At 39.1% G+C, this 25311-nt stretch overlaps 3 protein-coding genes across 3 annotated transcripts; 1 reads left to right on the forward strand and 2 right to left on the reverse strand.

Moving 5' to 3' along the window:
* Positions 1-21: 21 nt before the first annotated feature.
* On the reverse strand, positions 22-3740 carry LOC103979337 (heparanase-like protein 3). Its single transcript, XM_009395448.3, has 9 exons — positions 2894-3740; positions 2229-2265; positions 1964-2147; positions 1721-1869; positions 1275-1508; positions 1000-1189; positions 793-918; positions 551-650; positions 22-465 (listed from the first exon to the last, which is right to left on the reverse strand). Exons 1-9 carry the CDS (start codon positions 3206-3208, stop codon positions 154-156), a joined length of 1647 nt encoding a protein of 548 aa, XP_009393723.2. The 5' UTR covers positions 3209-3740; the 3' UTR covers positions 22-153.
* A 7081-nt stretch (positions 3741-10821) lies between these two features.
* Positions 10822-11738, forward strand: LOC103979335 (uncharacterized). Its single transcript, XM_009395447.3, has one exon. The coding sequence runs from the start codon at positions 10883-10885 to the stop codon at positions 11471-11473; it is 591 nt and encodes a 196-aa protein (XP_009393722.2). The 5' UTR covers positions 10822-10882; the 3' UTR covers positions 11474-11738.
* A 4419-nt stretch (positions 11739-16157) lies between these two features.
* On the reverse strand, positions 16158-19947 carry LOC135607929 (uncharacterized). Its single transcript, XM_065100167.1, has 8 exons — positions 19854-19947; positions 18414-18607; positions 18143-18324; positions 17775-18059; positions 17653-17711; positions 17460-17496; positions 17238-17309; positions 16158-17055 (listed from the first exon to the last, which is right to left on the reverse strand). Exons 1-8 carry the CDS (start codon positions 19912-19914, stop codon positions 16356-16358), a joined length of 1590 nt encoding a protein of 529 aa, XP_064956239.1. The 5' UTR covers positions 19915-19947; the 3' UTR covers positions 16158-16355.
* Between the last annotated feature and the right edge of the window lie 5364 nt (positions 19948-25311).

Genomic DNA, 25311 nt, shown 5'->3' on the forward strand with positions numbered 1-25311 from the left:
CCTTAGCAAGTTCTTCAATAATTAGACAATTTTGGTTTACTTCCTTTATTTCACTTATTATTTGATCAAACATTCTCAGAAAAAGAACCACAACCAATCATGCATGAATGGACTACTTTGTAGTCCATCCTCCATGAATTGAGCAGCACAATATTACCTACAAGCCGGCACATGGAAATAAGGAATGTGGGCAAAGACAATGGAGAATGGGTCAACTGTGATGGGCTCTGATGCTGCAACTTTCACAGGTTCAAGCTCTGGAATATGGCCATCTGAGTCCACAGCCAAGATGTGGCCATTCAGCAGCATGGTCTGGCTGTGGATGTCCCCATCCTTGGCTGTCAAGTGGTACTCCTCCCTTGTGGATTCAGCTGTCTTCAGAGCAGAGTAAGCAGTCTTGGTGGTGACAAAAACTTCAGTGGTGGTGTTGCCACTGAGATTGATCAACAGCAGTGTGATCCCTTGCTGCCAATGTTGTTTGAAGCAAATGCATCAAGGCCAAGTTTTGAAGAGGCAATGAAACAGTTGTGACATGATGTTGTCTACTCACAGATTCTTTGGCACAGTGTGAATAAGCCCTTGTCATTCTGCTTCCAGTGAAGTTTGTCCGCAGAACTTGTTTCCCCATCAGCCGGTGCCACAAAAGAGCACTGCATCAACAAACCAGATCAGTTTCTCTTTCAATTCAAGGTTCAATTCAAGATTGTTATGTTTGGCAAAGAACTCTGGCATGGAAGTCAGTTGATTCATCGAACGAACGATCAACTTCTACTTCAAAGTGTTGTGGTTCACCTGTAGTAATCAGGATTGGGATGGAAAGTGGTGGTGTTGAGGAGACCATAGTTTCCTCCAACCAGTGACTGCCTGCAGTAGGTCTTGGTGTTGTATGTGGATGACATGCCGAGTTGATCCAGGTACCTGCCAGTTCATGAAGCAACCATGGTGATGTCCTCAGAGATTGTTCTGGACACTCAGAAGTGGTGGAACTGTCTTGCTCACCAGAAGCTGAAGACAAAGGAATCAGTCACCAGATGATGGCCACTGTTGTAAGCTCCTCCTGCTTCACCAACCCAGGCAGTGGCAGAAGTGCTTCCACTGCTGAGGATTCCTTGAAGAGAGCTGAAAGTGGCGGCTTCACCATCCAGATAAGTTGGATCAAGAATTTTCTCAACCAAGTGCTGATCAACACCTGAACATAGTACACATCTTATGTAAATCATGTCACTAAAAAGAGAGTTATCTGCAAGAGAGAGAGAGAGCTGCAGCAATTATACCTGGACCAAGATTATAGATGTGGTGAGTGATCACATCCAATGAGTTGGGTTTGGTCTTGTTGACTAGTTCAGTGAACCAGCCTGCATCAAAGAAGCCCCCTGGTGCCAGTACCAGTGGTTTGACTGGGAAGCCCTGGTAGATGTCATTGATGATTGATTTGAGGGTGATCACATCTGCAGCATACTGGTCTGCACCAATTCTAGCTCCAACTCCAGATCCACTTAGTTCATTGCCTGAGACAGATGAAACCAAACCTTCATCCTTACTGGGGTAAAAGTTCTGTGCTGATCAATGAAGATGAACTATTCAGTGGTTGAGAAGTCCCAAATGATGATGTTAACAAGTAATTGTTGGCATGCTTTCTGACATTTCAAGCATTAAAGCAATGATGTGAACAAGTTCCAGTCTTTTTCCAACCTGCAATTCTTGGTCAAGGTGGACTTACCAAGCTCCCAACCATGGATGGCGTAACCCTTATCGACTGTATATCGAATGAGAGAAGCGGCATTGGTGTAGTTCCAAGGTCCTCCTAGTGAGCCATCACTCTCAGGAACCCTTCCATTGAGGGCATTCAACCCAAAAATGATGAGTGCCCTGAAGCAAAGATAGGATGAAGTTTCTGAGTGATCTCAGAGAGTGAAGTCATTCGTGAACAGTAAAATCCGAGCATGCTGGAGAAAATTTCTACCCTGCTTTGTCGAAGAACTCATTCAGCTCATCCCATCTTGACATGGGTAAGCATCCTTGAGAGAAACCAAACATCTCAGAAGTGTTCTTGAGGAATGGCACACATGGCCGTTGTGGATTTCCTGTGTCGTATATGACCTTATCTTGCAAGGAACCCCCGAGGCGAAGTTTCAGCGGAGAGAATGCTGTAAAAGAGGAAGAAGATGATAGCGAAACAAGTGAAAAGAACATCAGAATCATTCATCTTCACAAGTTCAGAAGTTCACCTTTCACTGCATTCAACAAGATGGGGTTGGATAGATCCTGCATGGAGTAAAAGATGAAACACCTGTGTCAATCATGATGTATGAATCAATGCTGTATTCAAATTCAAACTATGACAACTGCACAAAAGGATTATAGAATTACCAAATGTACACATCATAGCTCAAAATATATAGATCATTTTCATCAAACAAAGACTTAAAACTCTGCTAATTATTCATGTTGTTTTGTCATATCTACAGTTAACATTCAACAGAGTTCCCTTGTGATCCACAGTTTTTCCATTGAATCATTTTGTAGCTTGGACATGTTTCTAATCCAAGTGATATGATAGATTTCTATCATGTTATCTGAACCCTAATGTAACAGCAGAGTTGCAGAAAAAAAAAAAAAAATCTAACATTTAGATAAGAAATGTAAGAAATATTTGTGAAGGTCAAGATAGATAAAGCAAGAATACACAATTCATGGCCCCCCCATTTCCTAAACCCTTGAAGAAATCCCTCAAAAATGATGCTGTCCTCAACCAGAGTACCCCCGAAGCCTCACTCCACCTCATGATCACAAGAACAAACAAAACTCCAATAATCCATGGTTGACACAGTCCAGATCTTGATGGTAGTCAGAACCTTAGTGCTAACACTGATAGAAGCCAACCCAAACTCACCAGATTGAGCATGGAAGCCAACCCCCAGCTGCATGTCCCATAGTCACATTTCTCAGGTGGCCACCAATCCAGAGTAGCACACACAAAATCCTCATCTGTCACGGCAATGGCTGCCGCGCCGTCCACAACCACGGCCGCCTTGCCCAGTCCGCCGCCGGAGTACGCCGCCACCGGCCCAGCCAGCCACAGAGACCCCCAGAAACAGAACCCAAGCAGCTGAGCCAGAAGAGCGCCACCACCCATCTCCCCCCGCCTTCTCCTCCTCTCAGTACTCAGACAAACAATGCGAGGCTCAAGGCAAATATAGCACTCCATTCTAGAGAGAGAGGGGAGAGGAAGGAAATATGATGGTTTACTGCTTGGGTTTGGTGGAGAAAACTAAGTTTGGAATCTCTTGGAGAGGGAAAGGTAACTTTTGATTGCTTTCCCTGAGGTCATTCTACCCCACTGGAGCATGACTGTTCCCACTGACTGCTACTGACAAAAGGTACCAAGTTTCCAAGAGGATTTGGCTCAGCTGAGGAGTTTTAAGGAATGTCAGTAGTCAATGGTGAGCATCTGCAGGGAAGATGGATTCTTAGCTTTTAATCCTCTTCCACAGATGGATAAGAGATGCAACCTCTGAACAATGCAGTGGCCTTCTTCCAAAGAAATCTCTTCATGTAGCTTGTGAGTGCAGAAAGAGAGGGTGGTTAGTGGTTTGGCATGAGAAAGAGACAACTCACCCATCACAACCACTCAGTTGGCATCCACAGGTTGAAGTGGCAAGAAGGTTGCATGCAAGCAAAGACTCTCACATGAGATTTCTTCCTCTCAAGAGGGAGTACCTAAGCAAGATGATGACAGGGGCAGGTTGGAGCCTGTGGAATCCATCTAAGTCAGGCTTTTTCTTGCTTGTGGTGTGCACTTGGCAAGGGAACAGAGGCTACCAACTGCAAGGGCCCAAGAAGATGAACAACCCTGCAATGCAACCACTCCTTTGGGTTAGATAGATTTGTGGGCACATGAAGGCAGGTCAGTGGCATGAGAGAAGACAAAATGAAGTCTAATCTCTGTCTGTGACTAATCAAAACAAATCTTTTAATTGGAAGAAAAAATAATTGGAAGGGTCAATTCTGGATTGACAAGTTATGTTTCAACTTGGATTGACTTCCTCTGCCCCCTGCCTTTAGAAAAGTATTAGGAACATGAGTGAGCATATGTGGCTTTATGTCTGCATATTAGGCTCTATATCATGCAGATCTCAGTTGGATTAGATGGAGCTTTATGTGAATTCCTTTTTTAGTTAACTGTGTTCAGCCTAAGCATGGTCATTGATTTCAAGTCTTGTTGACCTATTTATGAACAGCTAAATTGGGGAATAATTAGCAATCTTGGCAAGGATTTCTTTTTCCCTTTTTTGCAAGGTCTAAAACCAGCCAACATTTATTTACTAGGCTTTTAGTGAGTTAGTATAATAAATTACTGCATATGATTACTATGCAGTAATCAGTTTTCATAACATTATTACATACAGCATTTCACAAGTAAAATCAAACACATGTAGAAACAATTATTCATGTGCACATGTCTGCAAGATTCAGAGTAAGACAAAGCAATTGGGAGTTTGAGACAGATGAGTTGATCACTGGTGAAATCCATATCTTGACTCAAAAACTTGACATCTGGCTTACAGATAAAACTAAAATTATAGGCCAACCAGAATCTGATCCCATCTCAACTAGCATAAGAAGTAATAAAATGGTGTTGACTTTCCAGTCTAAAGCTCCTCCATTTTGTAGCTATTTAACAGTTTAAACCTTGATGTCATGGTGATAGAAGAGGACTGCATTGTCCCATTAGTGGACCAAATTAGAATCTTAGTTCAATTTACTTAGTAGAAGAAGCCACAAATGGATCTTGAACTGTCCAGTTCTTTAAGCTCTATTATTTGGCTAGTTACAGTAGGTGAGACAGAGAGGACTGCAAAACCAAACCCTAAACACCACATTTTAGCTTCCATCATGGTGATAGCTGAGAGCTGCATTGTCATTAGAGTGAACCAAGGAGTACTTCTTCCCCAGGCTAATCCTACTTGCAGATGGATTTTATTGGTTCCTTGCATTAAAATTTGACAGCAGGGAACTTTTAGGAAGTCACATCAATGTCATCAAACTAAAGAAGAAGAATTGGGTGTCCTCCAAATCAAGAACCAGATACAAGAATCAATGAATCAACCATGTGTGATTTCTTCCAAGACTCAGAAGTAGTCATGATTGGCTGTATCAGCTAGCTAATCTATTTATTCCTCAGGCTGCATTGCTTGAATACTGTGGGTGGTTTCAGGGTCATGTGGGAACAAGAACTATTCAGCTGAAGTGATTGCATTCAAAGATAAGATATGATAGTGCAGGAAACGACTGTGTTGACAGCTTTTATGTGTTGCTGTTCACCTAAACCATAACATAATCTACCAAAAAGGTTGACAAATCTTATCTTCAGTTTCAACTGATGTAGAGGTCAAACTGACATGTGACCATATGGTCAAACATCAACAGATGCTATCAGTTCCTAACTGGATCATCAAAACCACTAAAGTCAGTATTGTAAGTTGCATTTATTCTTTGTGCAAGTGAATCAGACTTGTTTACCAAAGCCTTAGTCTATGCTGAGCATTTTCCCTACAAAGTGTTGGATTGCACCCCTTGCCTTTGTCTCTTCTCTCGCAAGTCATCTATCATATGTATCAAGCCATATGGAAGCTGTGATAGTCCTCAACAGTGGAAAGTTCTATACCAAACCACACATATACTCCTTCCTCATGCCATGATGAAATCATTGGGGTTGTAGCTTTTAGACTGGTTGAGACTTGCTTGATATGACTATCACTGTGTAGAAGATAACCTCTTTCTTTTTTCTCCCATGGTGGATGAAGTTTTTCTTTGATGCAACTATAAGAAGTGCATTTTTCTCTAGTCCTTAATAGCATCAACTCTAGATTGGTAAGTGATATTCATCCTATCGGGATCGTCAAATGACAAATGAGGTAATCGGATCGACTACAAAAGTGAAAATATTTTTTGATTCAAAAATAATTTAAAAATATTTCTCAAGCCCTAAACCATTCAGGATTTCCGACTATAAATAAAGCGTAACGACAGAGATTCTTCTTCTCGTCTCATTTCTCCACTTCTTATATTTATATATTCGGTATCAATAACTATATTTGATATAAACATGCTATAAATATTCATTTGCTATAGATTAACTTGTTGATCCGATCATTCATTTGAATATAAAACTCTTGATTCAAGAACCCACCCCCATGTTGCATTCTTGAATGTAATCACATGGTTGATCTTGATGTTGGCAGCAGCATGAACTCATATCCACTTCAGAACTGATGCATGCATGCATGCAGGTGACAATGGACTGCCTTGGATTGATAAGTTCAAGTGACTGAATTAGAAGACCACAGTTCCCCAACCACACCTCTCTAATCTAATTTCTTTAATGACTTCGATGGATGATTACTACTGATGATTTGATCAGGAACAAAAATGCAAAAGACATTTACAAGCTAGCTTGGTGAGATCTCGAATGATAACCTAACCCAAAAACAAAGCTATGTGCACTCGAAGAAGTCAAATTGAGTAGTCATTCACATGCATGCGAGCTAGATGATCATGATACATCGAAGAATGAAGGATATAGTTGATCGATCATCCACATCCCGCATTGAGAATGCTACAAATATTATTTGAATGATCATGATCCATGGTGTTGTATCTCAAACTGTAATGGTAAGAAACTACTCACGGAATCCATGGTGTCGAATTCGAATAATGTTTATGATGCATGAGATGTGGCATAGGCTGAGACTTCGGCCCAAACCAAATTGGACCAACAGCTACTCTTAACGATACCACCATTGGTCAGAGCATCATCTAATAATAGTGGATGATTGAATCGTACAATTCTCGTTGTCTATATAAATTTAATGTAATATATATATATGTCTTCTAAGATCGAAAGCACGAAAACGACGAGCTTAATTGACGATTGGTAGATATTACATATGTTAATACAGATTTTGATTGTCTGATATGTCTAAAATTCAAAGCCAATATTTATTCTCGTTAAAGCTCAGCATTGGGATATGGTTGGGTTTGGTAAAGAGTTATGCGATAAAATCTCTTCGATACTAAATAGAATAAGCATGAAATTAGAAGGTTTAGAGAGCTGAGAGTTTATATAGAGTATCTATTATATATAGAGAGCAGTGTATGTGGGACCATTGTATTAGGCTTCAGCAGTCTTCAAGAGCAAGTGCGAGTTAATTCGTGTGAATGGTTCTATGGAATCGTAGAGCATTACTACTTGTGAAAGGTCTCGTACCATCGTGCATTGCATTTATATTATCATACGTTGTGCCAACCATATAAGGTGTTTGGTTAACATATCAGATAGAACACTCGAAAGGTGTCAGCCTAATAATAAGGCTAATTATGTTAGTTAGGTTTAAATAATTTATATTAAAATTTATATATTTATGAAAGTAAACTATGTAACACTATCTATTATAATATCGTCGGTTTTATCAACAAAAAACATAGCAAGTGATAAAATAAAGGACAAAAATATTATTTAATATTATAATTATGTTTTCATTTGTTATGCTTTGATTAAAACTTCTTAGCCAGTAGTAGTCGACAAGAATGACTTAATGGTCGATCTTGCCGATATCGATCCGAGCATTAACGACTGAGATGTTGGCAACGATCGTGACAATAATAGAGCTTGAGGTACTTCTATGGTTTCTTACAAGTGGAGAAGGAGAAAGAGGAGAGAGAGTGATGAAGAGATGTGAGGCAAAAGGAGAAGAGGAAAATGACATGGACGATAGCCACTCATTATCGTCTTGCAACTACGTCGACGTCACTTTGCATCTACATCGACGAGAAGGGAGGTAAAGACCTTGTGTCCTACCGATGTAGATGTCTCACCTCCTATCAACACATATATAGAGTAGTGCGAAAGGAAGAAGAGGAGAGAGAGCGATAAGTGGAGGGTGTATCGATCGATGTCCTCCACCGGTCGGACCACAGAATATCCGACTGAATGAGACCACAAGAGCTTCACCGATCATTGCCCGAATCACAATCGAGTTGCCCGCCTCTAACTTCTAATCCGTGCTAATTCCATGGTTGCTCCATCCGCTTGTCCTCTTTTGCCGCCATCATTGTGGATCAACGATGATGGCGACATGATCCTATGGTGGGGCAATGATTTAAGGTCATTTTTATGTCATTCTTGTACATATAGGTAGAGGTGACTATAGGTAGCTGGTCGAGGTTGTCATCGATAACTTGCTCAACAATGTTGGCATGACAAATGAGGTAAGTTACGTGGGAGGTGAGCCAGATATTAATGTAGTCCAAGTGAGAAGACATAATTGCAATGAGGGAAGATGTAAAGTTCATCGTCATCCTTAAACTCATTTAGGTACACCAGACACTCGAGGACCCGTGGTATAACCAAAAAAAATATAATTAGGATATTAAAATTATTTTTTACCCATCATTTTTATGTCATTCTTGTACATATTATCACATGCTATATTTTCTGTACATTAAGATAAATAGAGATAAATATTTTATTTTGATAATTATATGAATTTTAATATAAAATTTTAAAACTAAGAAAAAAAAATACTAAAGAGTTAGGATAACCTATAATTATTCCCCGACGATAATATGATGTTGAAAGATCCATGTGTCTAATCCTTATATCGAATCATCGACGCTAGTGAGGGGTGAGGGTAACAGTAAGTTAATTCAAAGGACTTATCTATATGTAATTTATTGATTCCCAGCTAAAAATAGGCATAATAATTTGATTAAAACATTTCATAGAAAAAAATTAATGGAGACTTTTATATGCCAAGTGTGATTCTCGAGCCAAAAGTGATAGAGAAGCCTAAGGATATTATCTGAAAGAGAGAGAAAGAAGAAAAAGAAGAAAGCCAAAAGGGACCTGTTTTCTTCGTACCAACTTAAATGGCTCGTATTTTGTGCTTGTAATTGGCACTGAAGTTGGTAATGCGTTGAGACCAGGCGTTGACCTCAAGCTTTTGACCTCCGGAGTCATCGGAATGCCAGCGTTGACAAAAGAAATTACTATCGGGTCATAATGGTTGGTCTTTGGCCACTTGGGAAGCTTTTAGAGCAATGAAAAGAGACTCATCCACCCTCCTCTATAAATAAATAAATAAATAAATATTTAAGTCAAACTCAATTTATATTCCTCAAATTTTACATAATAATGATTTTCATGTTTATCTCTTTGTTAAGTATATATATTCATTGATATCTCTTTGTTAAGTTGAATTTATTAGATGATAACAAGCATGTACTAAAGATTTGATTGCTTGGAAGCATACTCTCTGTTTTTTTTTTTTTCCTCCTTTCTCCTCTCCTTTAATGCTGCTTGTCCTTTGTTAGTATCGTACTCATAAGCAAGTTGAGTTAGATCATGGAATTCGACACGGCATAAGCTTAATAAGCTTAATGTTAGAAGATGATCGAATTCGATAGTACTAAATCATGAAACTAGCATATCAAAGAGAAGCTCTTTCAATTCACAATAATAGTAAAAAAAATTAAGAGATTTAAAATATAATATTTTGATTAATTTTATGTTAAAAATAGATAAGACTAAAATTTATGTCTGATCGATATATTATTATCAACTTCAGTTTAAACATTTTGATCAGTAATCAATATGAAAACCGAGTGCTCGAGTAGAAAATATTACTCATAGTATCAATGTATTACTGCGCTATATATATATCGTACTAAGTTTTAATGAATGGCATAAATAATTAAATATACTCTTACTTATAAAATAATATATTTTGATAATCATCAAAATAAAATATGAGTTAATTAGATATTACTCGGATGTGAAGGATCGTCCGAACTATAATAGAAACGTGATAGGTCCGATTTATATATAAGAGGAAATATTAAGACATATCGTGGTTAATAGATCCTTTCTGAGGATATGAGACACAGATGCATGAATGAAATGGTTGATAGGACACTCTTAGGATATGCATATCTCGTGACGTTCACAAAATGAATTTGTTGCCTACAAGTTTCTTTAATCGACAAGCTTGCAATGGTCTAAAACCTAAAGTGCTCGATGACCAAACAAAGGGTAGAGTGTCCCAAACAAATTGCTAAGCCACGAGAGAGACAAAGACAAAAGAGAGTCCATCCCATGAGCATGAGGCATGTGGCAACCATGTGCTTTGATGGGTAATGTATTTTGGTTATATTGATTTTAGAATCTAAATAATCTATTTTAATTTTGTTTCTCCAAATATCATTTAATTAATTATTTATTAATTTATTTTTTAAAAAAATAAAATATTCGTTATTTCTATAGGGTGCTCACCAAATTGGAGCTTCTTCTGAAGTGTAATCCATAAGGTATTCTACACCACCAGATTAAGACAAAAACTAAGTTTAAAGCTTCCTTGAGTCCGTCCTTGTGTCACAATAATAATATGCTATGACGTCGATATAACATATATGGACAACAAGAGGAAGGTAGATTTCATGAAATTAACTCACATTGGAGTGATACATTTATATATTTGCAGAATAATATTAATGCCTTACGATAACTCCGGCCCTCACACATCCCAAGAGACAGCTCATAGGGTGCCCTGTTCTTTCGTCCTCGCCCGGTGGGTTCACCGCCTCTGAAGTTGACGCGTGGTTTCTGGCAGCCGTCGGATTGGCGAAATCTGTGAGAGATCGGTTACCCTCCGCCCGCTGTTTTAAACTACCATCTTGTTTTGCTATTGCCCTCACCAAATGTCCTTATTTACGGCGTCACCCCTCCCTGGCTTGCTATAAATATCTCGCCGGAGTCGAGCTAGGTTTGCCCAATTAGCCAGCCGACGCCTCTCTCTCTCTCTCTCTCTCTCTCTCTCTGTCTATGTCGTCGTGTTCAAGAAGATCGAGCCGGCCGGTGCTACATGCTCAGCGATCGATATCGCCGGGCGGCGGCTCGTCCGCCTTCGCGTCATCTTCGTCTCGCTTCACCGGCCGGTCTCCGGCCTCCTTCTTCCACCACTACGAGCATCACCGCTCCGCTTCTCCCACCCGCGTCCACCTCGTGGGCGCGGCCCCTTCTCAGAACCCGGCCGTACGCTTCTCCCTCGACCGCTCAACCTCCCCCGGCCGATCCCTTGCCGCCGCCGACAAACGCTCCCCCTCCACGACCGCCGGTCGCGTTCGACGCACCTGCCTCTGCGCCCCCACCACCCACCCCGGCTCCTTCCGCTGCAGACTCCACAAGGGCCTCCACATCCACCACGCCGCTGTTTCCTCGCCATCTAACCGCCTCAACGCCCGCCGCTCGGCGATGACGAACTCCCTGGTCCGGATCGGGGCCGTGGAGGGTGAGTGGGTGAAGCGTGCCCTCGCCGCCCTCATCCGCCCGTCCTCCCACCAGCAACGGCGGAGGGCCGACTTCCATCCTCGCCCTAGCCGCCTCTCCCGCATGTCCAAGGCCGACGGTCCATAGATCCACCGATCTTGAATCAGGTTCGTAAACCTATTCCTTACCGTCACAGCGAGAATCGCCAGCAACCGTCTGATCCCGATCAGAGAGCATTCCGGAGCTCGGTTTTTTGTAGATTTCCGTTTTTTGGGCATTTTTGTACCAAGAAAGGCAGGGAAAAAAGAAACTGGTGGTGGAGAACAAGTCAGATCCGTCAGTTTGTACATAAACTGTTGCGGCAGCTGTTGATGCCGCCAATCGAACAAAGACATCGGAATTGAACTCAGAACACCACCTTCCAATGGTTCTAAAATTAATCTCACTATCAAGTGTGCAAGAAGACTAATCACTCAATCTCAAGTGCAGTTGAATTTGACGATGTGTTGCTCGTTATGAACTGCGGAAGGGGGTAAAGTTTTCCGTCTGTTCCGTTGTGTTCCCGTGATGCTTGCCTCTTGGACTCCGTCAGTGTACGCCCAAACGGCGTCAGTACCATCGCGCTTTGGATGCTCGTTTGGTTTATTCCGTTGAGGTAATGTATTCCGTTTTATTTATTATTTTTCTTATTTTATTTATTTCTTTAACCATCTGTTATTGTATCCTTCGTTGCAGGACCGGCGTGGAATTTTGAGTCTATAAACTTCTCGATGTAAGCAAGACAAACACATCAACAGGAAATAATTAACATTAAATTAAGATTATATAACTTAATTATCATTGCATTTAAAAGGAAGGACAAAAGGTGGGGGGGACTGAGGACCGGTGACAGCTGGAAGCCATTATTGTTTGCTAAGTTGAAGAATATTTTACCTGTAAATATGGGAAAGAATCTGAGATAAAAGAGAGCTCAATACAAAGCTTTCATGTGGACTCCTTGGAACATATCTTCCAGATTATAGAAGCCAAGGCTTGATGACGAAGGGAAGCAGTGAAAGAAAAGGAATCAGATCTGACCCTTTTAAGATTAAGAAGAGGACAATTGGGACAATGACCGGCCAACTAAAGTTGGGAGGAAGACCTGCCAACCGGAATCTTTCACATCCAGTGGTAATGGTACAAATTCAACTTTTTTTTAAATTAAACTATTTTAATTATTTTTTATTTTATTTAATAATAATAAATTTTAATATTTTAATTATTTAGGATCGAGTATATGATTTTTTATCTTTAAATATTTAAATTATTTATTATTTAGTAATAATAATAATCTATCTAAAGTTTTTAGGGTATTTTTTTAGGTTTCTATCTCTTGTAATAGTTAAATGTTCGAGGATAAAAAATATTTTTAATTATTTTAATAAATTCACATAGGTATTTTTATCTTAATAATATATATATCTTGTACATACTATTTGTTAATATCCATAAAGTATTGGTCTAACGATGATTTAAAATATTTTTTTCCTGATATATAAGACACTAGTTGGTCACATGAGATATGTCGCTCTTCATCTTACTTATTTAGTTTTTATATCTAAAAGATATTTAAATATTATGATATTATCTTAGATTTATATAATAAATTATATCAATGTAAATTTGGATTTTAATTCGTCTTTGTCATGCGTCTAATTCCTATCCCGTATTTTTTATATACCAAGTATTATTATAGAGTTCACTGGTTTGGTATGCTCATCCAAATTCTTATCCGATAACTGACGATAGAGACAGATGCAGTCGTTCCACCATCTTTTACGGGGAAATGACTAATTTGAGATTGTGAGAAGAAATGGTGAGGGATAAGGATGCAGTGACTCCGTTAATAAAAGCGTACAAGCACCGCCGACAAGTGTGTGGGCTACATTAGTGGTTAAAGTAAAGAGTGTCCAATTAGAAGATTACAAACGTATGACGCTAACATGACTTCATCCACGGGAGACTTTGGAGACGGTGACACGAATGCAAAAGTCCATACTACCATATAATGGAAACAGCAACAGCATGGCCTCGTCGACGTCGGCTCTACGGGCCAAGTCTACACCCCACTCATCTGCAAGTCCGGAAAAGATGACCTCGGTGCGTGACCGCTGCTCGTCCTTGGTTTTCCTTGTACTTTATTTCTTAGCAACAAAGTTGGGTAGGTGTGATAGGGGCCAGCCTTGACATTGAGAATCCCTTCTACGCTAAATTACTTATACCCATTTAAAATATTTTGAAATAAATAAATATAAAAATTATCAGATAATATTTTAAACCTCAATATCTAATAAAGAAGTGTCATACACCACCAATGTTTTAGGTGTTTAAATAGATTTAATTATGGCAAAAAATTAAATTGTTTATAGCTTGTAGCATGTACACCTTCCATTAAATTCCTATACATTTTTGGTAGACTTATATGTTCGATTGCTAGTCAAAATTGATTTTAAATATTTTGTTTTCATCTTTTATGCCCTTTGCGCCTCCTAAGTTGCCCCTCTTTTCTGTATACTTTATATTAGTTGCAATTACAAGTAATAACTCTATCGATTGATGTCCAAACAACTATTTAAAGTATTTATTATTTTTATCTATAATTATTACTTATTAAAATTATCTTTAGAGTGATATTAAAATTAATTTTATATTTTAGATGTTACTAAGTACTAGAAAATAGTTTAATCATTGAATGGTTGATCGGGCGGCTCATAAATCTCGATCGTAATATTGTGTGTCATTGATAAGATCATCCATATAGACATCGAGGTATTATTAATCAGAATGACTTGGATGTTTATGTGGATGCTAGCATGGACGTTAGCAAGCCAACCCATGCATATTACTATTTACAGATATTTCTATTAGCACTCACTAAACAAAACATGCTAGAAAAGGAAAAAACAATTCTCACGCTGCTAAAAATGAATCACCTAAACGTATGTTGACACTACAGGGATTCATTCATCGCCGAAGACCGAGAGCAAACATGCAAATGAATTCTTTATCACTAGCTTTATATATGCTACTGCCTCAGCATCAACACCTATCGACTCTCCACTGTGTTCTCAACTTACACCCTAAATCTACATGGTGCAGAATTAATGTCACCATTTGCCCTCTTTGACTTAGAAAGAAATCATATATCCATTTCATAGAATGCTGGTCTTAGTTTATCCATTTGCTTTTTGTCTCAACAATAACAATAATATGCTATACCTTGTGATACGATATATTTTGGTCCCAAGATATATCATGTCAGAATCCGTACTAAGGTGTTGCTTGGCACGTAATGTCTCGGGAATCCCGAGACGATGCCACCCCCAAGACACGCAAAGACAGAATCCGTACCAAGGCACTGTTTGGCACGTCCACCACGTCAACCCGCATATGACCAACCCACATACAATAATATAAAGACCTCTGGTCGGCATCTGACCTGGAAAAAGATAGGAAAAATCAATTGAACACTTCACTGACTTGCTCGTCGGAGGGGCCTCATCGGGAATCACCCGACGAGGATCATTTTTGTAGAAAAGCTGTCGCTCACGACTTGTGAGCGTCTCAACCCGGAAATCGCCATCCAGTGTATGAAGGAGAGCAGTCAATCGGTCCAGATCCTGACCAATGCCAACCAGCACTCCTTCTCGAGGGTGCGGCCACCTCAAGAAGATGAGCTATCAACCACCCCAGAGACGGAGAGACGTAATTTGGCATACACGGTGCCTGGATCGGCACAGCAAGGAACACTGATCAACACCTCATCGCGAGGGCTCGAATGACCTCGACATCTAGCTCAGTCGACAAAAAACTCTCGATATTGACCCGTGGATTAAGCTGTGCTGACTCATCAGCCATGATATATTTGAATCATAACCTTAGCATGAGCTTTTCTTTCCTCTCCGGCCCTAGTCTTTAATTCGAAGCTTTTGAAGCTTCAAAAAGTCTCCTATCTGTATCTCCCCCACAACAGACGGAATTCCGAGCTATTCTACCTGAGGTTGACATAAGAGTGACATCAAAAGCAGTTTTTCTTGACCTCATTCATGTCCTCTCTAGTGGTTCTACCGAAGTAGACCTATGTGGAAGAGCCTTGATAAATAACAGGCAATAATTTCTTTCAACAAAATAAATGATTGTCTTTATCAAAACCTAAGATGGCCGCCACCTTCTTAGATATTTGATTAAAGTTCGCTTGACCTTTTTTTCTTATTACTCCTATGTCAGAAAGGATATTTTTCTTGCATAGGTTGCTACAAAGCAAATCATAAATGATGTAAGAGTATCTATTAAATGATATTTATTTATGTACGAGGAGAAATTGAAAAGATGATTAAATGAATAGTCTCATATTGATAAATATAAAAAAGTTTGATATATATTTGAGTCTGACCCATAATCTAATAATTTAAGCTCATAGATTAAATTAATATTTTTATCTTGAATTATCTTTTAAAAATATTTTTATGAATATTCTATATGGGAGCCGATTTATAATCGACTCAAATTACTTTTTGATCTTCTAAAAATATTCATATAAATATTTTGATAGGTGAGTCAATTCATAATTGACTTGAACTATGTTCTCATCTTCTAAGATTATTCTTGCGAATATTCTGCATTGAAAGTAATTCGATAATTAACCCGAAATGTCTTTTGAGTTTCTGCCTTAATGGATAGGAGAATGTTGATCTTATATTGCTTGACATGATGAAAGATGACTAATTAATTTTATATTTTTATTAATATATAATAGATTAGTAAAATCTCATAATATAACACATTCTTGCAGCACTTCAAATATGGCTTTCTTCTTTCGTGGCAACGCAACTTTACTGGTATCATCCAAAACCTAGAGCAAACAAAGAACACACAAAGCGCTTGTTTCATGTTACATCATCATCATCATGTACGTAGGCACCATCAACCATGCAGATGATCGCTTCATGAAGAAGGCACCGCCCAACAGCTACCCAAGAACTCGAGGGTCTCAGAAATCCAAAGGCACCCTCTCTCGACCACTGAGCTGCTTGTTGTACTTGCGGTGCCGCCGCTCCCTGGCGTAGACCATCCAAAATGTGGAGGAGAACATGACGGCGGCCGACAATATGACGAGACCCACGAAGATCCATTTGCTGTAGAGGTCCAGGCCGGGGCAGTTGTTGCTGGCCAGGGCCGCGAAGGTTTCGCGGACGAAGGTGCAGTCGGCCAGCTGCGCCAGGAAGGGTCCGTAGTAGTACAGTCCGTGGCTCACGTTGGTCGCCGCCGTCATCTGGTAGTAGATGCTGGGAGTGATCCGACCCACGGTGGTGCACACGTCGCTCCCGCCGACGCGAGCAGTTTGGCAGACGTGGCCTTTCCATACCTTTGATGCGCTGTTGAAGTCGACCTCCCCGGGGAGACAGGTGCGGTTGGACATGTCGGGCAAGTAGGGGTTGCAGAGAGGCGGCGCCGGCGGGCCGGACTGGTTGTAGTAGAGAGGCGCCATACCAGGGGGGAAGTCGGCGTTGGAGATGTTGACGATGACCTGGTTGACCAGGTTGACCAGCTGGAACGTGACTTGCTTGCTTCGTTGCATGGATTCATCGGCGGTGGCGACGTCGACGCAGGGAAGGATGTCATCCAGAGCTGTGTGCGCGTGCGGATGATCCACCCACTCGTCCATGGCGACGCAGGCGTCCCCGACCACACTGGTGCATCAAATAGTTCGTGTTGTGCATGATCATCAGTAGATTTGATTCTCGATAACAAGTAAGACGAGGAAAGATAGACGAAAGCATTAAGAATAATCTCATCAAGTTTGACTCACTCCTAATATTACATCTAAATGTCAAACATTTAGTCAGCCGCAGAAGTAGAAATTTCGACTTACTTGTGGATAAGAAGAAAAATGCCACATAAGATAAATGTGCCTGCTACTAAAATCCACGCAACAACCACTAAGCTGCATTATGTTAGCAAGAGAACTAAGGGTCAAATTCCCATGGAATATGATATATATGTATATATATGTATATGTATATGTATACATACCCAATAAAATAAAGTGATGCACAGAAAAAGATAACAATGGTGAAAAGATCATCTTACATACATAGAGACAAGGAATTGCAGTCCAAATATAGAGAATACTGCATAATAAACATAGGAAATCAGCAACTCAGTGATATAAGAAGAAATTGACTTAGGAACAAAGTTGAGTCAGTATCTATCACAATATTTACTTCAAGGATCAAAAACATTGTAATCCTATTTAAAAGCACGTAAGTGATGCGTTTGGTGCTCACCGAATCCGAGGAATGCCAAAAGCAGCATCACTGCAGACACTACGATCAGATTCCAACCCCTGCAGGCAGATCATATTATTATTGTGAGTGTGTATGGATGGATGGATGGATGGGACACTCACACTGCATCTAACACGCCATGGATACTCTCGGAGTTCTTTGATGTCTGAGTAGAGAGAGCAGTGGCCGAGGTGTTGATCTTTGTGTGAAGCACATCGATTTTGCTCTGCATATCGGTAGGAAGAAAGATCTGATCCACTCCGATGTTCCGAGCATCAGCCAAACTGCTGGAGAACTTCTGCAGATTGTCCACTGTCAGATTTGCTTGTCCCACAACGTAATCCAGTGTTGCCGATGTGCTCTTGTGAAACCTCCCCTGTCCGTCGTACAGGATGACAGATCCAGCGCTGCAGCACCAGAGAAGCTATGGATTCATGGAACGAAGTAGATCGAGATGGAAGAGGAGCGGAGGAGAGTGGTTGTTTGGTACATTGCAGCGCAGGTAAGTAGTACGAGGAGAATGAGAGAGATGACATCGGCGGCTCGCGAGTAGGAGTGCTTCCGCCGTCGGCAACAGCAGTAGCAGCAGCAGATGAGGAGGAGGACGATGCCGAATCCCAGGAACCAAGCTACGGCAATGGCGAAGAGTGGCATGGCGGTGAAAGAAACGGACTGCGGGGAGATGCGAGGAGACGGTGAAGGGTTGCGGGGGGGAAGAAGAAGAAGAGACGGCGGAGGAGGAGAGGATGAGAGGAGCTCACAGCCCAGTAGTGTTGGTTCCTGATGTTCCAGCCGCCGGTGTAGCGTTGGTATCCGTTCATGGGGTCTTGCCTATACGTCCTCTCCGCCGCCAGCACGAAGGTTCTGTTTTGCGCCGTGGCGTCGCCGGCGGACGGCACCTCGGCGACGAACCTCCTCCATGCGCCAAAGCCGTCTTCTTCAAGCTGTTTTCTACCTATAAATTAAGCTCCAGCAGTTCAAGAAAGGATGAAGACGAAGAAGAAGAAGAAGAGACCAAGAAAGCATAAATGCGCTCAGAATCTGCTTAAAATCACATCAAAATCGTGTCTTTTTCATCGAAACAGAAGCTGTGCTATGAAATCGTCGCTTTTCCGAGGACCCAAGCCGTCGTCCTCAATTAAGCCTCTATAGTTCAAGAAACGAAGAAGAGAAAGAGACCAAGAAATGGAAAATGAGCACATAATCTGCTCAAGAACTCATAAAAATCGTATCTTTTCCACCGAAAGCAGAAGCCGTGCTAAAATATCGTCTCTTTTTCCAAGGATCCAAGTCATCTTCGAGCCCTCTACCCATCATTAAGCCTCGATAGTTCGAGAAACGATGAAGAAGAAGAGACCAAGAAATCATAATTTTGCACAAAATCTGCTCATAACACATCAAAAATCATCTCTTCGTAGTTCAAGAGAGTACAAAGAGAAAGAGACAAAGAAGATATCATACATGTGCGCAAAATCTACTCGTAAGCACAGAAAGATCGTCTCTTTGCTACCAAATTCAGAAGTTGTGGTCAGAGATCGACTCTTCTTTAAGGACCCAAGTCATATTCAAGCTGTCTACCAACATATTAAGCCTCAATGGTTCAAGAAACGGTGAAGATAAAGAGACCAAGAAATCATAAATGTGCGGAAAGTCTGCTCAAGAACTCATAAAAATCGTTTCATTTCCACCAAAAACAGAAGGTAAAGAGACCAAGAAATCAGAAATGTGCGGAAAATCTAATCAATAAAGATCGTCTCTTTTACACCACAAACGGATGTTCTGATCCCAAGCCATCTTCAAGCCCTCTACGTGTAAATTTAACCTCAGGAAACGATGACGAAAATGAGACCAGGAAATCTCAAATATGCACAAAATCTGCCCAAAAACACATCAAAATCGTCTCTTTGCCACAGAAAACAGAAGTTCTGCTAAAAAATCCTCTCCTTTCCGAGGACCCATGCCACCTTCAAGCCCTCTTCCCACAAATTAAACCTCAATAGTTCAAGAAACGACGAAGAAAAAGCGACCAAGAAACCATAAATGTGCCCCAAATCGACTCATAAACACGTAAAAAGTCGTATCTTTTCCACGCAACAGAAAAAAACAGAGGTTCTGCCCAAAAAATACCGTCCTATAAATGCAAAGAGACGATCGTTTTTTCCGCATCAATCTTTTGTCGAGCGCAAGAAAGGCGGAAGAACCTGAAACGGGCGCCTTCTGGAGCTCTACCGAGGCGATGGATAAGGGAAGGAGGAGAAGCATGAAAGAGAGGACAAAGCATGGTAATCCGGAAATCTCCATGCTTATTCGAGCTCCGTTGCGCTGCCCCCAGAGAGGCCTTGGGGATACCAAGAACAAAGCCAGGAATTGGTGAACGGGAGAGGCCTCAGGGGAGGGAGACCCTCTGTTTCCTTCCTCCTATATATACTCCCTCTCGCTCCGTCACTTTCTGCGCGTCGAAATCTAGAGATCAGAGGTGGAAACCAGCTTTAATATGCGTGCATCCTATAATTAATGTGTCGTACTGCTCTGCCTTCGTTTCCTTCTTTTAGGGAGTGTCTAAATGGGAAGGCAAAACAGAGCGACGTTTATTTTAGATTTTTTTTTTTTTTTTGAACCTTTTGTTTTCATAAATAGGTTAGTTTGTTAATTTAAATTAAGGTTTAAGATCTCGATAACACTACTATTCTTTTTATTTTATTTACTTTATGTAATATTTGTAGTTGATGTGATGAGAGTTTATGATTAGAATTATCTCTAAATATTTCATTTATTCTAAAAATTTTATTTATTAAAAATGACTTGACTAGATAATGAGTATGATAATCTTAATTATTTAGGGTCATAGATTTATCTTTAAAATAATTTTATTATTGAGTTTTTAGTTATGATATTTTTTTCATCATTTTGATAAAAAAATATGGAAACAAAGTTTATCATTTTAAAATAAGTTACAATTTGTTTAACAAATTTTAAAACAGAGTTTAGCATAATATATTATATTTGATTTTTTTTATATAGTAAACAATTATTTATTTATTTTTATCGATTTAGAGTAAACAATAAAGAAGAATAGAAAAACTCAAAAGTAAAAGAAGATTAAAATAAGAAGATCATGCTCACCCCGTTGCTATATAAAATTTTCAGGGTAACTTGTCACGCACTGAAAAGCTAGAATTGGGTTGAGGCAGTGGAAAGCTAGAAGGTTTTGGGGCAAATCTTTCGTAATTAATAAGTTGATATTGTATAAGTTCTTTTGTGTGTATCAACGACAAATCTAGATTGATGTATCTTGTAAATATTTGGAAAATACCTCTTGCGTTGGAATTTCGGGAATGTTAAAGTTTAAACCGTGTGATATAAACATGTAGTACATGTTGGTTTTGTGATTGCATTAATTGCCGCGCTTATGGATTTATGATATAGTTATGGTTTAGTTAAGTTGCTTTTGGATTTTAAGAATCATTTAGTGACATGATGTATGATTATAAACTACACATGTTTTATGAATTGAAAAATTATAGATATGAATGACCTGAATGTTTTCTCAGTATCCTCAAATGTGTGAACGGATCCTGGAATGAATTGTTGTTGAATTATAATACAAAAAAAGAAAAATTCAGCGGGGCGTGACAGATATGCATCTAAGGAAAAAAAATTAGTAAGAGAAGAACTATAAGTGTGATATTTTTGACCTCAAATACTTTTTTCTTCCTCAAAAATAATAAATGAAGATGGGATTCAATCACAAGAAAATTTTCAACAAAATATCTATGGTAACCCAAAGAGGGTGAAAATGATACCAAGTAGATCTATATATGTTACAATGATTGGAACAATCAATTCCAAGTCGGAGCTCTTTCCACGATGTTGCTAATACAAATTAAAGGTTATCTCTTATGTTGGTCTAGCAATCATAATCTTCTTGCCATATGTTGAAATATCAAAGAGTACAAAATTGATTTCGCATAGCATCTCATTCAATGAGTGTATGTATCGATGAGTTGGATGGAAAAAAAAAAAAGACAAAGGATGAAAGAAAAATATTTGAATTTGTCAAAGGAATAAATCAAGCTCCAAATAAGGTTAAGAATTAATGTCTTCATTTTGATTATTATCATTTTTAATGTCGCATAACTTCTTGTTTTGATTTTTAGGAGTATTTATTGTAAATTTTATATATGAACAAATATGAACTCACAACCATCTCTTCAAATTGGGAAAATAAAATCAAAATAAACAATACAAAATTACAAATATACTTATTTCCAAAATTAGATTAGAAAAAAGTTATTTTTCATTACACTAACCCATATATATTTTGTAACAATGCATGATTATTTTAATGTTAGAAAATACTATTTAACTCGATTATCTTTTTCTTAATAATACCATCATCTCTCATATACAATGCAATTATATAAAAAATCATTACCCATGATGGCTCTTAGAGGTGACACAATCCAAATAATTCTCATTAATCCAAATAATAGGGATCTCCACTAATTCTTAGAGCTTACCCAATCCAAATTTCTCATACATATCTTTTTCTTCTTCTTTCTTCTTAATTCATCTTTTTTATTACAAGTTTACAGTGGCTTCTGTTTTAATCCATGCTTTTCTAGAAGTAACACCTCAATTGTTCCTAATGGTACCAAATATTTATCTGATTGATATATGTCGATCGATATTAATTTAAAAAAATATATAATATACAAAATTGAATATACCAATTTTGAAAATTAAATTAAAAATAATAATACTTCTTATATAGATTAGATTGTTTATGTTGTTATTATTAGCATTATTATATGTTAACTTTGTTGGGAAATCATGGCGGGGCGACATCATATGCGCAGCGGAAGAACAAGAAAACAAAAATCCCCGATTCCCAAAAAGATGTTCGTCGTCGTGCGAAGATTGGTGTGCAAAAAATACGTAAAACACAAAACTGCGTATAGAGATTGTGTTACCTAGGGAGATCGTATATCCCTGTTTCCTTGCAGATCTTTAGGAGAGGGTGAAGGAGGTCAAGCGTCCTCCTCTCTAGCGGTGATCCACACAGCAGGGTTGCGACGACTCTCCTCAAAACTCCAGGCCTACTTTGAGGTGGAGAGGGAGAGGAGAATAGGAAAGGCAAGCAAAGACTCTAGCCTATGAGGCTATGAATCCCTCCTATTTATAGAGATCCCGTGTCAAACCCTAATGGGTCCTTCCCTAGTGGGTATTGGATCTGCATCCAATAAGACAAGGGCTCTGTCGGATATCTCATATTCGAACCTCTACTCATCGCAATGCCTACCATATGTGTGTGACCCTCTAGGCCCAATATCGAGCTGGCCGTGAGTCATACCTGTCAGAACTCCTTCTAACTCAGTGAATTATTATCTCTGTAATAATTCACTCGACTCATCGACTACGTACGTACTAGGCCACTACGCCGTAGTCCCCAAACGATACAGGGGAATCCAATCCATTGGACCTGTCTGTCCTCAGTTACCATGTACCTATAGTCCATCATCCATCTAATATCCCAGAGACCGTATATCGAGCATGGTGCTGTCAGACCCATACGGTTTCTACTCAAGTCTCGCTCTAATCGGATTCTCCTGGAGAACTCTTTCTCTCTCAACCCAAATGACCCTGGCTAGGGATTTGTCTAAGCAAGAACACATGGGATATTCCTCTCATGACGCCGAGAGTGGATGATCCTCTGTCGACACTCAATAGCCCTCGTAAGGTCGACTACCACTCTCAATGACCAACTGTACTAGATCTGGGACAGCCAAACCTATAAGTCTGGTATCAAAGAGTGGAGCACTCATACAGGACATCCTTGGTGTCTCAAGTCTAAGGACCAGATACACCACTAGGACTACGGAATCGCTGTCTGACAATAAGGCATCATCAACCATCCAGCATTCCGTAAGCGGATCAATCAGTGAACTCATTCTCCAATGAGCACCTGTACTGTATCCCTAGTGTCCCTACACGAGCAGCTATGAGACCAGCTGCATCCATCATATGGACGGGTATACAGCACACCAGTCTATTCGGTTATCACGATGTCCCTCTCGAGTAACCTATGACCGGGATTATTTAGGATATGTGTTTAAAGGTGAATCGATCTCATTATCGTGATCTCATCACGATCCGATTCCCATTGCACAAATCCAAGGACATCACAATATATATATATATATATATATATATATATATATATATATGCATTTATGCAATAGTTATAAAGTGATATACGCCAAAATATAATAAGCAAAAAGATTCTGTATCAAGTCACACGTGCCATCACTCACGTGATTGGTTTGCTGGGCACTTATGACTAGCAAACTTGTCATAAACCCTATATGACAAAGTCAAGATTCTTACGTATGTGTATACTTAAATTTCAAATATCTAAGAGACTAACAAAAGAGGAGTGGTGTTGGGCAAAACATCATCTATACAATCTATATAAAACACTAAAGGATTAGCCACATGAAGGTAGAAACACAAACAATCAAGCAATAAGACAGCTACAAAACTTAGAAGATGCTTGAGCTTACATTGCTATACTTGGTTTTCTCTTTCTCTATGCAGGATTAATGTGATGCCTTAAACTCTTACAATGATGTCCACATAATAACAACAATAACTCATATATATATATATATATATATATAGTTTTCTCTCTTAAATTTGTAACATATGCATTAATTCTTCACTCTAAAAGACAAATGTACCACATAGCTTATTTCAAATGAAAATTTTATTGTCAACAGTTATCCATTTTTGGCTTTCCAAATCATCATGGCACACAATTTGGTATCCTCATTGTTGTTCTATGGGTTTCTATATATTATGATCTCCACTGTTTTCTCTTTGTATGGTGTGGCATATGCATTGCCATATGATGTGAATGGGGTTTTGTATCTAAAGATGATCATCTGAGATACATAGTAAAAGTATCTAAAATAATGCAAGAAGACACCTATCTGAAAAGACACCTATCATTCTCTCACTTTTATGTTCAATGGACATGGTGGGATTTTCATATAGGAACATGTCATGTTTATGTGCCATGGTCATGCTAACATGTAACATCCAGGGCATCCCATCATGTTTGTATATCTCATCCATGATGGGCATGACACTGTTTACTTGTGTGCTTTCTTTTCAGAAATCCACAATACTTCTTACCTTATATAAGAAACTGAGTAATATCAATATCTATTTACTTATGAATAAGGAATATATTATGTTTGTCATGACTCATGAGGAGGTATGTTTATGTCATGGTGTTGGACATATAGAAGTCATTACCTGTGTTTTGCCATTACTACATACACTTTGTAGAACTTGATGCAAAACATGTGAATTTGGATCCTCATTGTGTTTGAAAAATCTGTAATCATAATTATTTACTATAGTAGTGATATCCATAGATTATATTATTTTATGAATTTGACCTCAATTCATCATTTGGAATTGATAAATATATTTAATCTCATATTAATAGAGGAGTAGACCAATCATAAGTATTAGAATCACTACTACCCTCAAAAGTATTTTTTTTGGGATTCATACAAAATTATTTATTTGAAGTGAATAATTTCTCATTCTGATAATTTAATTTAATTTTACAAGATCGACATGATGTAG

Source organism: Musa acuminata, chromosome BXJ2-3, assembly GCF_036884655.1.
Source record: "Musa acuminata AAA Group cultivar baxijiao chromosome BXJ2-3, Cavendish_Baxijiao_AAA, whole genome shotgun sequence".
Classification (NCBI taxonomy): Eukaryota; Viridiplantae; Streptophyta; class Magnoliopsida; order Zingiberales; family Musaceae; genus Musa; species Musa acuminata.

Excerpts from the sequence above, each read along its gene's own strand:
- LOC103979337 (XM_009395448.3), bottom strand. The coding sequence starts at position 3,208 with ATGGAGTGCTATATTTGCCTTGAGCCTCGCATTGTTTGTCTGAGTACT. Across the intron at positions 1,509-1,720 it reads CATCCATGGTTGGGAGCTTG|GCAATGAACTAAGTGGATCT; the intron begins GTAAGTCCACCT and ends CATCTGTCTCAG. Across the intron at positions 919-999 it reads TCCTTTGTCTTCAGCTTCTG|GTACCTGGATCAACTCGGCA; the intron begins GTGAGCAAGACA and ends ATGAACTGGCAG.
- LOC103979335 (XM_009395447.3), top strand. The coding sequence starts at position 10,883 with ATGTCGTCGTGTTCAAGAAGATCGAGCCGGCCGGTGCTACATGCTCAG.
- LOC135607929 (XM_065100167.1), bottom strand. The coding sequence starts at position 19,914 with ATGCTTCTCCTCCTTCCCTTATCCATCGCCTCGGTAGAGCTCCAGAAG. Across the intron at positions 18,325-18,413 it reads GGAACCAACACTACTGGGCT|TCCGTTTCTTTCACCGCCAT; the intron begins GTGAGCTCCTCT and ends ATCTCCCCGCAG. Across the intron at positions 17,056-17,237 it reads ATTTTTCTTCTTATCCACAA|TGTGGTCGGGGACGCCTGCG; the intron begins GTAAGTCGAAAT and ends TTGATGCACCAG.